The sequence below is a fragment of the Mixophyes fleayi genome, chromosome 6 (assembly GCF_038048845.1).
Source record: "Mixophyes fleayi isolate aMixFle1 chromosome 6, aMixFle1.hap1, whole genome shotgun sequence".
Classification (NCBI taxonomy): domain Eukaryota; kingdom Metazoa; phylum Chordata; class Amphibia; order Anura; family Limnodynastidae; genus Mixophyes; species Mixophyes fleayi.
The window spans coordinates 65,472,174-65,485,737 of NC_134407.1; the positions used below are offsets into that span (position 1 = coordinate 65,472,174).

Below are 13,564 nucleotides of genomic sequence, written 5' to 3' on the forward strand. Positions count from 1 at the left end.
AATATAACACACAAAGCATGACAGTTGTGTGCATTTACATTAAGGTCATTCTGCTGGAGCAGTAACTCTGATGGATCTATAGCAATGTGCACTGCAGGAGATAAACCACTCACAGGGCAACAAGACGGATTTGAAGCATTCTATGGAAGATGCCAGACTGTTATCCTTTTTTCATGGCCATATGGGGCTGTTAGAGAACCATCACAGCTAATAGGAAGAGGTGTGACTTTCAGTTAGGAAAAAAGCATGCACATGTATAAGTTTTATTTTTTATGTCTTTCTGTATATTATAGAGAGAGGTCGACAACATAGTATGAACATAAAAGATCTTTTCTAGGGCATCCTCATGCAACTCATTTAATCAAATCAAACTTGTTATCGACTAACTAGAAATACCTTCACACCATCTAAAGCAGGTTCTCTGAAAGAGAATATAAAACAAGGAAAAGAACATAGGTATATGGCTGACTTTGAGCTTTGCAGTAAAAGTCCCCCAACCCTCAATAAAGCAATGTTCCCAAGGTAAAAACAGCACTGTGTTGTTGTTTTTTAAAGATGCATTTGACAAATATTTGAGCATCCTTATTCTATTCATGGGCTTATGTTAAGTAGAACGCAAATTGTGTTCTTGGCATATAATACACTTTTTTATAGATGAGCATTCGCACTAAACACTAAGGGGTAAATGTATTAAGCTGAGAGTGTTACGGCGGGTTTGAAAAGTGGAGATATTGCCTATAGCAACCAATCAGATTCTAGCTATCATTTTGTAGAATGTACTAAATAAATTATAGCTAGAATCTGATTGTTTTTTCAAACCCGCCGGAAAACTCTCAGCTTGATACATTTACCCCTAAGCACTGAATTAGTGCATTGTGTGTTTACCCAGAAATACAAAGCGTATTATACTTCAAGAACACAATTTGCGTTCAACTTTACATAAGCCCCTCAAACTCTATCTCCTGGTTGTTTGGAATGTCCTCAACTTTGAAATGTGTGGTAATAAAACAACATGTAGCCAATCAGATTCTTAGAATGTTCACAGCAGCCTAAAATATTTCTGAAAACAAAGCATTTTTATGATTTTAATCTGAATAGGAATTGTGGCGGTACAAGTCCCAAAGCAAAACTCATTAAATAGGCTTCCCCATACAAATGGAATAGCAATGGTATCAACCCTTGATGAGTAGAATGAAATGAAAGAAAGCCCTTTCACCGGTGAAAATGGGCTTTTCTTCCTTTGATAAATTAACCTCTTGGACATGATTAGGGTGATGATTTCCTCTATTCCTCTTCTTTAACTTTATATTATTTCCATGGTACACAAATAATGTGTTAATGAAAATAATATTTTCAATACAATTGCAAAATGGCAGTGACAAAAACAGAAGTGGCAATAAAAATGTGCACATATTTAACCAATCCTATTCTAATTTTGTTCCATCATTCTTTGTGACATAAGGAAATGTTAGTGAACCATATAACATAATTGTTTGCATATGCTAATTTTGGCACTGTTGCAATGTTACAACATGAGTATGTGTGTAATGACCCTGCTACATATTGACTGTTATTTACCAGGATTGTGAGCTCTCTGCTGAGTGAAAACTGGAACAGCAGCGGCAGCAGCAGGCAGGGGGAACCCATTGGTCTGATTGTGATTGCTAGGTAGTGGATCCAGGTTGATTTCAATGAGCTCAGTTGAAGGAGCCGAGGGTTGATTAATACCAGTCTGAAAGTATAATACAAATTAAGCTTAAATCACTTCTTTGAAACTGCCTTCTATTTAAATAACAACACTGGCAATATCAATTCTGTATTTTAAGGATGCAGTGAAAAATCCAAAATGTTCCTTGGCGGTCAAAAGAAGCACAATAATAAATGTCAAGGAAAGGTAAATATATCATCTGACTCAATGGGTTACTAAATAAAGGCATCCGTAGAATGGGATATCAGATCCACTGATTTATACAGAATGTTCCAATTATGTGCAACACGACTATACCTGGCAACATAATTCTTGTACACACTCTTTATTTTCCCACATATTTACCCTTTGAGTTAACTAAAGTTAATCTATTTGCTACAAGTGTTTGTTTTTCAGGTTAATTCAGAGTAGAAATTTATGTGAGAAACAGGAACATAACATTGTGTCCTGGGTGAGATGGGACTTGTTAGCAGCTATTTACCAACCATTCTCTCTATATTCATGCTGGCATTGATAAGAACAATATCATCAACAAACATTATTAGTGTAAGCGTACTGGATTAGTTTATTAGTGTCATGTGAACTATAAAATACAAATATTGTAATCTTAGCTATTATTAACTTTTACCATCACAGCACATACTGTATTATTCATTTACAATCTATCCCCTACAGTTTTCTGTCTTATCATAGGACTACCCTCAATAGTTATTACTTATTACATGTTTATATTTGCACGTGAGAGAGAAATAGGCATTGTCACTGGGAGTTTTCCCAGTAGACTGGTGGTCCCCATGACATCATGTGGCAGCTTATGGAGGTTTGTTTTTTTTACTTTTTCCCTTCATTTTGTATACATATATCTATCTATAACAGATAATGAAGTAATTTGAAGTGAGAGCCGAGGATCCTTACTATAGTACATCTATTGAGCAGCATTTGACAGATAAGCTTTATCTTTATTTGAAAAATGTACGCTGCTTTTATTCAATAACTTTATTGACTATACATTAATTACACACTATGTTTGATATATATATATATATATATATATATATATATATATATATATGTCTGTCTATCCATTGGTGGGTGGGATCTGGTGCTCTGGTGTTGGCGGCTGACCCAAATTTGTTTTGCTTCTTGGCCCCTCTCCGTGGTCCAACCACCTTTTAAAAAGTGACTTTGGCTGATCCGTTCCTCCCCTCCTCTTCTCAGCCTTGTATCTTCCCCTCCTCAAAAGGCTTCTCCCCCAGAACCAACAGCACACTTAAACTTCCTACTTTGCAACAGCTGACACTGCATGTAACCTGCTTAAAATATAGGGGAATTCTTACCAGGTAGTGTAGAGATGGCGGCACAGTGGAAGATACAGCAGGAGGAGGTGGCTCAGTGATGAGTATGTGTTTATGGGGAGATAGATGTTGCTGAAATGCATGCAGCTGTCTAATGTAATGTTTTTGTGGTATGTATTACTGTAAAGTATGTGGGGTACTTATTGTTGTAGTGTGTGTAGATTACCGGTATGTATTGCTGTTATGCCGGTGGTGGTCATTACAGAGAATAAGAAATTCCTGACTAGACACCGACATGGTAATCACGAAGGCTCCGATGCTGTAGAATGTTTTTTAGGAAGGCTTGTACATTCTACAGCCAGAAACTCCTTGCATTGCCTCCTTAACAGCAGGAATGTAAGTGTCACCCTTCAAAGAGATAGACATTTGTGTGCCGGGATCTTCATCTCTCCCAACTGTTGCATGTCAGTTTTTCAACAAATCTGTATTTGCAGTATGTCAGCAATGAGAACCTTTGTGATTAGCATGTTGCTGTAATTCTTGATGGGAATTTCTTATGCGTACTCTCCTACCCCACCCGTGTGTGTGTCTGTTGGGCATATTTAATGCTGTAATGAATGAGTGGTATTTATTCTGGTAATGTGTCTGTATATGGAGCATTTATTGATGTAACGTGTATGTGTGTGTGTGTGGGGGGGGGGGAAGAGGGTGGATATTTATTGCTGGGATGTTTGTGTGTGGGGGACTATATTGATGTAATGTGTGCTTAGAGGGCAGCTATTGCTGTAATGTGCATGTATGTATGTGTGTTAGTTTAGTACTGTTATGTGTGTCTGGGTTAGTATGTATTAAGATACTAACTGAAATGTATGAGCGTCTGTATTTATTACTCTATTATGTGTGTGTTTCATGCTGAAATGTGTGTGTTGAGGTAATTATTGCTGTAATATGTGTGCATTTGTGTGTGTGTGTGTGGGGGGGGGGGGGGGGGGGCAGGGCTGCCATCAGGATGGTATGGGAGGTATTGGCCATTCCTAGGCATACTCGAGGGGAAACACTTTTCTGTTTCCTATCTGCATTATAAGATGAACAAATAAATGTTCCCAACTTACCACCAGACCATCATGCTGTGTGATGTTATCCTTTGACTGGTTATCTCTAGTTCGGGAGTACCTGAAACATATATTTACTGTAACCAATTCTGAAATCAACATACTAAACTATCTATTTGTAGATAAATTTATTTACACAAGACAGTACAAATGTAATCCTTAGCCGTTGTGCATCATTCAGTACAGTATACTATACTGCTTCTGTCTTGTGACAAAACAATTCTTTACAAATATGTATATTGTAAAAAATGTAAATACTCCCTGGTATAGTAGTATGATGAGGGTGAAGTAGGTTCTTGAGCTTGATTACCTTAAATTATCAGCTTATAATTTTACATAGTTTAAAACATCATGTCCCAGCATAAAAAATTACGCCGTCAAAAACAGAAAATATAGAGAAAGCTCTTATAGATTAGTGAGTGTTTTCTTAATAATTGCTTGGCCATTACTAATCTACAGGCTTTAACCTTTTATTATTCCATTCACATTAAAAATAAGGAGAATTGTGCATCAGCAAAAGCTTAAACCAGGGAAGGAAATGAAAACTAAAATGATAATATTTTTTATATAGGTAAATTTCAAATTTCTATCAGTTGTAAAGGCAGATAATGCAAATGGAAACTGATATTACCTTTTGTGTCTCAGGAAAATATTATTCAAATCATCATTGACTTGCACCAGTTCAATGATTACATCCTCGTTTTGTACAGTTTCCAAAAGCTTTAAAATTCGTGCTTGCATTTCTTGGCATGCTTTTTGTAGTTCCTGTCAAATTGCAATAAGAATCAGCTTTTAATGAGTGACATTACATTGACATAGAGCTTGCTTTGATGGTAAATGTCACTAGTTATAATGTAAGTATGTGGTGACAATGGGAAGGTTTCACTGCTGACAATGCAGGTGGTGTAAATAGAATCCTCAAATATGAAATCCTGTACTGCATTCTCAATTGTAGCGCCTCGAGGCACAGCAAGTGAGAGTGACTTGTGTATGCTGACAAAGCAGAGAAACTACCATTGATCTGCAGTTTCTGTCAGCAGACAGGAGTTAATACTAAGCCAGGAGCTGCGTTTTAATAAGAGAATGTGAATTCTACATGGTTGCTGAACAGTCTGCAGTCACCGGAGATAAGCAATGTGTGTCTGTGTGGCAGAGGGAAAAACAAACTGGGGAAGGAATGGAAAAAAGAGCACCGGAAGGGGATTACGCAGGGAAAATTGGAAGGTAGGAGAAAAGCACGAGGTAGAGGGATACAAAATTAGAAAGTAGAAAAAATATTGGTGGGAAAGGAATTGAAGGAAGAAAGGAAAGGACGGATGAGAGGGAGGAAAGGAAAATTGGGATGAGAGAGAGGAAAGGAAACCAAGGGTGAGAGGGAAGAAATGAAAGGGCCTTGCTGGCTTAGTGGTTAGCACTTCTCCCTCACAGCGTTGTGGTCATGAGTTCAATTCCCGACCAGTGCCTTATCTGTGTGAAGTTTGAATGTTCTTCCCGTGTTTGGGTGGGTTTCCTCCGGGTGCCTCAGTTTCTTCCCACACTCCAAAAACATACTGATAGGTTAATTGGCTGCTGTCAAAATTAACCCTAGTCTATGTGTGTTTGTTAGGGAATTTAGTGCCTGATTCATTAAGGAAAGTTAAGTAAAAAATTGAGTAAGTAGTCTCCTGGACAAAACCACGTTCAAATGCAAGAGGTGAAATTAGTTTTCTATTTTGCAGATAAGTTAAATGCTGTCTGTTTTTTCATGGAGCACACAAATACTTGATAGCTTATTTGTCAACTGAAATTTAAAGTTGATTATTTGTATGCTATATGAATGCTATTATAAATAAGGACATGCAGAGATAATACCTGTAATAGCTCCATGTCTTGTGGTATCTCTGCTCCTGGTGGGTTCTCAAGTAATATTTCCGACATGACCTTCACATTCATTTTCACCATGTCCAGCTCACTGTATAATTTCCCTATCTGGCAAACACATCACACCATAATGCAGTATTGTACCTTACCAACTACTAAAATAATATGATATGTGAAAGCAATTAATTTTACAATATAAAATATATGGTCAAAACCCACTAGTTTGAAAGTCATACTAAATAGTGATTGACCACTTAAACAATCTTAATCAATTGGTCAAATCCAGGCCATGTTTTCCAAATTCTAGTTTTGTGTTATTGAACTTTTCAGAATGTTTCTATGAAACAGAAAACACGTGCACATTAAGTATTTTATCAATACTTCTATTTATTTTAGCTCCCTAGTGTATATTTCATCACACTGTACCTGCTCAGGTGAAAGGTGCTGTACTGACGTTTCTATATATGATGTGGCAGAGCAGCTGCCCGATGAATTGACTTGTTTGGTGGTCTGCAAAAAAACATATACATACATTTAATCTGGAAATGTATACAGTGAGTATTGTGTATTATTTACAAGATTGTGAATTACGTGTTCTTTAACTTTTGTATTTTAATGTAATATAGTAACAGTACAATAATCAATGCTCAAAAGATTTTCTCCTCGATATTATCGCCATCGCCAACAGTAATTTTCGTTTCCAAATGCCACCTGAGTAAAGTTTTTTCATCACAGTCTACCATAGTCTGTGTTATTTTATATACACTACAAAGCAGTTAAAACCCCCAAAATATACCCCTATTGTTAATCTATGACTTGTACAGATTACTGTACAAAGATATCATATCTGTGAATTGGACAAAGGTACTCCACACATTGGAATAAGAACATTGGGCCTGATTCATTAAGGATCTTAACTTAAGAAACTTCTTATTTAAGTCTCCTGGACAAAACCCTGTTACAATACAAGGGGTGCAAATTACTATTCTGTTTTGCACATAACTGTTTTTTCATGTAGCACACAAATACTTGATAGCTTATTTGTACACTGAAATTTAAACTTGACATTTGTGTGCTACATGAAAAAACAGTCAGTATTTAACTTATGTGCAAAACATAATACTAATTTGCACCCCTTGCATTGTAACATGGTTTTGTCCAGGACATTTAAATAAAAAGTTTCTTAAGTTAAGATCCTTAATGAATCAGGTCCCAGGTGATTGTGGAGCTGAAGAGAATTAATGATGTTGTGGAACTGAGGCACAGGAACCTGGAATTGAAGGGGTCATATTATTATACTTTACATTGTCAACTTCCACAAATTCCATGCTGTAGAAAAAAAGAAGGATCTATCATGAGAAAGAGTTTGCTCTGCTTATGAGTCAGTGTTTAAATCTTTTAATTGTACATTTTTGTGTAAAGATCACATATCTATAGGCTTCGCTGTCCTGTCGCCACTGCTTCATGCACTTCACAAATGATGTCAGTACTGGCAAGCAGATGTGAATGTAATGCTCTGTTGAATGCAGAAAACCCAGTCCATCTCTGACTCTCAGTTCCTCAGCCACTCTGTCTAAAAGATTATTACGTATATTGGTTGGTTGAGACACTAGAGAGAAAGGGGACAATGGCCATCTTATGAGGAGGAAGAAATGTCCACCCTACAAACAGACATAGTGGCATTCCTGTACATGACTTCACCTATGTGCTAAATTTTAAGTTTTTAATGTTACGTGTTCTATAGTAGTTGTACCGTTACTATAGTTTCTCCACTCTCGGAAGGGTCAAGAAATACATATTGCTTTTGATCTTGGAGTACTAGTACTGCATGGTGATACTTGTTAGTGTTGTTTGACACCAAAGCAACACCATGAAGTATAAGCACTGTGAAATCACAAGTGATATATAGTAGCATTGCTGCTTCCAATAATGAGACCTCCAAATGTAGTTTGATATATAAACCTTATGCTTGGAGTGAAGTATTCATTAAAACTATTGTCCCAATGGTTTTAATTGTGTTGTGGACCACAGCGATTTTTTGCACTTAAATTTAGTTAAACAAGGTTTAACACATTTTGATAGTTGAAAGCAAAATCTCCCCTTATCATTTTTGAACAAAAGAAAATGGACTATAAAAAAGGCCAAACAGTATGATTCCATAATCTACACCATTGCCAAGTCCCAAATTTTCATATGAGTCCTTGCTGTTGCGTAAACCAGCTGTAGGTTTTTCCTGCAATTGTCACTTAACAACAGATAACTCTGGTAGTGTCACTTGTTTCCAGTTCACTGAAGTAATATATCATGCAGCTATAAGAAGGTGGATCAGTTTCCATTGAGTTTGAATGAGAACCCACATGCAAGGTTTAGCACAGATATAAATAAAAGGAACAAATGAATGTCCAAATCAAATACATTTCAAAATAAAGCTGTGTACTTTTTCAGAAACTCCAAACAATTGGTTAAATGAAAAGATATCATTCATGGTCCCCCGTTACGGACAACCTCACCAACAAAGGGGACAACTATTACTAGACATATTTCAGAGAAAGTAATACTACTTGTGTATAATTTTATAAAAGTTTTCTGCTATGATGTGTTTATTTCATCTTTATTGTGGTGCACTATGATGATTTCCCACATTTCCCATAGTTATCACCATTCTCCATTGCCATACTCTGATTTGTGTTCTGCTGCTGGAGATAAGTATCTACTAATGAGTTAACCAATCTTTTCATATTATTACATGGTACTTGTGACCTCGGAACATGTCAGGTGGAGACTATCCTGTCTCCTAAAGACTATTTATTTCCTAATTGTGAATTGTAGTGGTAAGATTTTGTGTGTTCAATCTTATTTACTTTACTATGATATGACCCTTTCTTCTTTATTATTATTAGATGATTTTGTCTTTTACCGATATTGCAGGTCTTTTGTATAAATTTTTATACAAATTTAAACATTGATTTTTTTTTCGATTTCTTGCTTTATTGTTTTAAATAAATTGTTTCACCAGGGCCACATTATTTTGAACTATTTGCAATACCCTTTCCTGCGCTGTTTACCTTTTGTTTTTCTTATGTGCATTTAACCTTGAGATACTGTTTTCACTGGATATGATAATGATACTAGGGCTTTTTTAGAGATGGTGAAGGAGGGGTATTTTTAAAATGTCCTATCAATCAAATAGATTGTTTGTCTGGATGTTATTGCTGGCATATTAACCTGGAACTATTGCTACCTTGTCCAGATATATTAATTTTGGTAAAAATTCATTCAAAATGTGAGCCAAAAGTTAGTAAGATTTTTTCTTGGAACCACGATTCAAGAGGGTTATGGAATGGTACCTCCAGCAAAGTTGGGGGTCCTACCTTGCTTCAGAATAACTACAATATCTGATTGCACCATGGATAATGGAATCTTTGCTGCATCCAGGACTTAAACTGCTTGCAAATCGTGGGATAACTGAGAAAGATTTGGAATATTCGTGGGTGAAATTGCCTGTATCTGGAGATTTCTTATTCAGTAAGATGTTTAAAATGTCTCCACCTCCTCATCATTCAAATCCTGATTCAATTAGTCTGCTTCTGAAAAGCTCAGTAAGAATCATGGCTCTATGCCAGGGAGGTTGGAGTGCCCCAGAGTTGCAGTCATACAATTCTTTATACTAATTAATTGGCAAAAGATATCTGAAGGGTCATATCTCCTTTTGGGGTCTTTAGGGAATAGATAATATTTTTCTAATTTTTGTCATTTTAGCTAACATGGTACATGCTTTTTGTTCCTTCTCTCATGTAATAATAAATATATTTCAACCTCTGCTAATTGAAGCTCTTGTAACTCTTCTTGTATCTTTCTTAAGCACTTGAGTCTACACAGAATCTGAGACTGAGGGGTATATTTACTAAACTGCGGGTTTAAAAAAGTGGAGATGTTGCCTATAGCAACCAGATTCTAGCTATCATTTTGTAGAATGTACTAAATAAATGATAACTAGAATCTGATTGGTTGCTATAGGTAACATCTCCGCTTTTTCAAATCCCGCGGTTTGGTAAATATACCCCTGAGACTTGAGGGAGTGTTCTAAAGATGTGACTCTCTATAAAGTTAATGTGTCTCAGTTTTCAGTTTCTTTTAAAAGACTGTTGAAATCAGTTTTCCCTATATTTAGGCCTTATGTGCCTCTGAAACCACTGAATAAGCAGAAAAAACCCCTCTAAAAGTGTGTTATGGAATTCAGAATGCACAAGAGGAGTGATCCATTGAGTCTCCAACTCAGTTAATAATAATTCTACTTTAAACCTTGTTAAAAAAAATGTAAACTTTATAATAGTAAAATAACACCAATACCTTCAACCTTATATTTAAATCTCAGGATGCGTTTTTGATTTTAATCTGGACGTAAGTACAGAATGCATACAAAAAATGTATATTATAAAATAAATGAACAACTCTAAACAACAAAAATATGGGGGTAAATGTATTAACATGCGGGTTCTTCAACACCCGCGAGTTCAACGTCTTTGGCGATTAAATTTAAAGCGGTGCTGCATTGTAAAGGGAAGTTTCCCTTTACAATGCAGCACCGCTTTAAATTTAATCATCGAAGACGCTGAACTCGCGGGTGTTGAAGAACCCGCATGTTAATACATTTATCCCATGGTTGGCTTAAAAAATATTTTTGTAATTTTTTTTGTACATTACATACATAAATCAAGATGTTAATGTGTACTGTACTTAGTGTGTTTTTATAGATTTCTTACTTACATATGTTCTGTGCTAGCTAGTGGAACACATACGTCTAGTTTTTAAAACAAAGACTATACCATGCCATTCATCACTATCAGTCAGCACGTAAACCTGCCTTGTAGTTGATGCAAATTTTACATAAGAGAAACCTAGGACTTGAATCAGCCGAATCTGTGCCGACACGCTCTCACTGTATATTGCTTATATCTGTCTGTCCCCGTCCCACCCTTCAAGTCGTAGATAGCAGTAAGTATCATTTGTATCCCTGACATGAATTGGATCCAATTGTGTTCATTGGCGTAAGGTCCGTTTCGGCGCATGTGCAGAGCTTTTTTCACGAAAGACACTGCATGCAAAGCTACTTTCGTCCGATTATGAATGAAGCCCTATGTGTATAGTACCACAGACAGGGCCGGACTGGCCATCTGGCACTTCTGGCAAATGCCAGAAGGGCCGATGGCCAGATGGGCCGGTTGCTAGCTGGCCGGCCCCATCGCTCAGCACACAGACTGTCATGCCAGAATTCAGCATGACAGTCTGTGTGCTGAGCAGTGGGGTCGGCACTACACTTACTTCCTGGTGTGGTCGCTCCTCCCCTCTCTTCTATGAATGGCTCTGGAGATGTCACATGAGACGAGCACCATGTGATAGGTGCCGTCCCATGTGTTAGGAGAGACTGTACAGCGCGCTGCGGAGCGCACAAGGTAAGAGGGAGGGGGTAGTTTGTGTGACAGGGGAGCTATATGTGTGACAGGGGAGCTATATGTGTGACAGGGAAGCTATATGTGGACAGGGAAGCTATATGTGGACAGGGGAGCTATATGTGGACAGGGGAGCTATATGTGGACAGGGGAGCTATATGTGTGACAGGGGAGCTATATGTGGACAGGGGAGCTATATGTGTGACAGGGGAGCTATATGTGTGACAGGGGAGCTATATGTGTGACAGGGAAGCTATATGTGTGACAGGGAAGCTATATGTGGACAGGGAAGCTATATGTGGACAGGGGAGCTATATGTGTGACAGGGGAGCTATATGTGTGACAGGGGAGCTATATGTGTGACAGGGGAGCTATATGTGGACAGGGGAGCTATATGTGTGACAGGGGAGCTATATGTGGACAGGGGAGCTATATGTGGACAGGGGAGCTATATGTGGACAGGGGAGCTATATGTGGACAGGGGAGCTATATGTGTGACAGGGGAGCTATATGTGGACAGGGGAGCTATATGTGTGACAGGGGAGCTATATGTGTGACAGGGGAGCTATATGTGGACAGGGGAGCTATATGTGGACAGGGGAGCTATATGTGGACAGGGGAGCTATATGTGTGACAGGGGAGCTATATGTGGACAGGGGAGCTATATGTGTGACAGGGAAGCTATATGTGGACAGGGAAGCTATATGTGTGACAGGGGAGCTATATGTGTGACAGGGGAGCTATATGTGTGACTGGGGATCTATATGTGTGACAGGGGAGCTATATGTGGACAGGGGATCTATATGTGTGACTGGGGATCTATATGTGTGACAGGGTATCTATTTATTTGTGTGACAGGGTATCTATTTATTTGTGTGACAGGGTATCTATTTATTTGTGTGACAGGGTATCTATTTATTTGTGTGGCAGGGTATCTATTTATTTGTGTGACAGGGTATCTATCTATTTGTGTGACAGGGTATCTATCTATTTGTGTGACAGGGTATGATTATAGTGTAACAAAAAATAACACAGAATTTACTGACAGGCGCCAATAAAAATGGGATCGACAAAGTTAAAAAATATATAAATCAAGCTCTGAATGACAATGAATACAAATTACCAAAAAAATAACCCCCCAAAAAAATATCCAAAGAATGACCTTTATGATTAGTGTGTGTATGTGTGTAACAGTATAACTATAGTATGTGTGTGTGTGTGTGTGTGTGACAGGTTATGATTATAGTGTGTATGTGTGTAACAGTATAACTATAGTATGTGTGTGTGGGCCGGTGTCACTCACCAGACTGTGAGTGCTTCTTCCCGTGTGTTTAGGAACCGTGGTCGTCCACCATCCTGAGGGTCTGCGCATGCGCAGCCCTTTCAAAACCTTCAGTACCTGTTCCTTTAACTTAATTGGGTGATCAGGCAACACTCCCTATTTAAAGCACCTGCTGTCCATACCTCATTGCCTGATCTTGGAGTCTCATTCCCCATGAGCCTCTGAAGGTGTTCCTGTGTTTCCTCGTGTATTCAGCGCTGCTGATTCTTGTGGTTTCCAGACCACTTCTACTCCTGTGGTTTCCAGACCACTTCAACTCTCCTGTGTTTCATCGTGACTGTTAGCTGATTCCTATCCGCTGCCTCCGTGCACTACAGTCTTCAGTCCACTTCAACTCTGCTGTGTTTCATCGTGACTGTTAGCTGATTCCTATCCGCTGCCTCCGGGCACTACAGTCTTCAGACCACTTCAACTCTGCTGTGTTTCATCGTGACTGTTAGCTGATTCCTATCCGCTGCCTCCGTGCACTACAGTCTTCAGACCACTTCAACTCTGCTGTGTTTCATCGTGACTGTTAGATGATTCCTATCCGCTGCCTCCGTGCACTACAGTCTTCAGACCACTTCAACTCTGCTGTGTTTCATCGTGACTGTTAGCTGATTCCTATCCGCTGCCTCCGTGCACTACAGTCCTCTGACCACTTCAACCCTCCTGTGTTTCATCGTGACTGTTTGGCTGATTCCTATCTGCTGCCTCCGTGCGCTACAGTCTTCAGCTCATCTCAACTCTCCCGTGTTTCCTCGAGACTGCTACAACTGATTCCTATCCGCTGCTCTCCGTGCTCAACAGTTCCAGCT

The 13,564-nt window shown here is 38.4% G+C and overlaps 1 protein-coding gene across 3 annotated transcripts in view; it reads right to left on the reverse strand.

The window, feature by feature from the left end:
• TOM1L1 (target of myb1 like 1 membrane trafficking protein) overlaps positions 1–13,564 on the reverse strand; it is a 106,045-nt gene that overhangs the window by 23,531 nt on the left and 68,950 nt on the right. For all 3 annotated transcript variants that reach the window (XM_075216751.1, XM_075216750.1, XM_075216752.1), the window contains 5 exons: positions 6,402–6,485; positions 5,967–6,083; positions 4,747–4,880; positions 4,116–4,176; positions 1,579–1,732 (listed from right to left, as the gene is read on the reverse strand). In XM_075216751.1, coding sequence (XP_075072852.1) covers positions 1,579–1,732; positions 4,116–4,176; positions 4,747–4,880; positions 5,967–6,083; positions 6,402–6,485 — 550 coding nt within the window. The remainder of the gene's footprint in view (positions 1–1,578; positions 1,733–4,115; positions 4,177–4,746; positions 4,881–5,966; positions 6,084–6,401; positions 6,486–13,564) is intronic.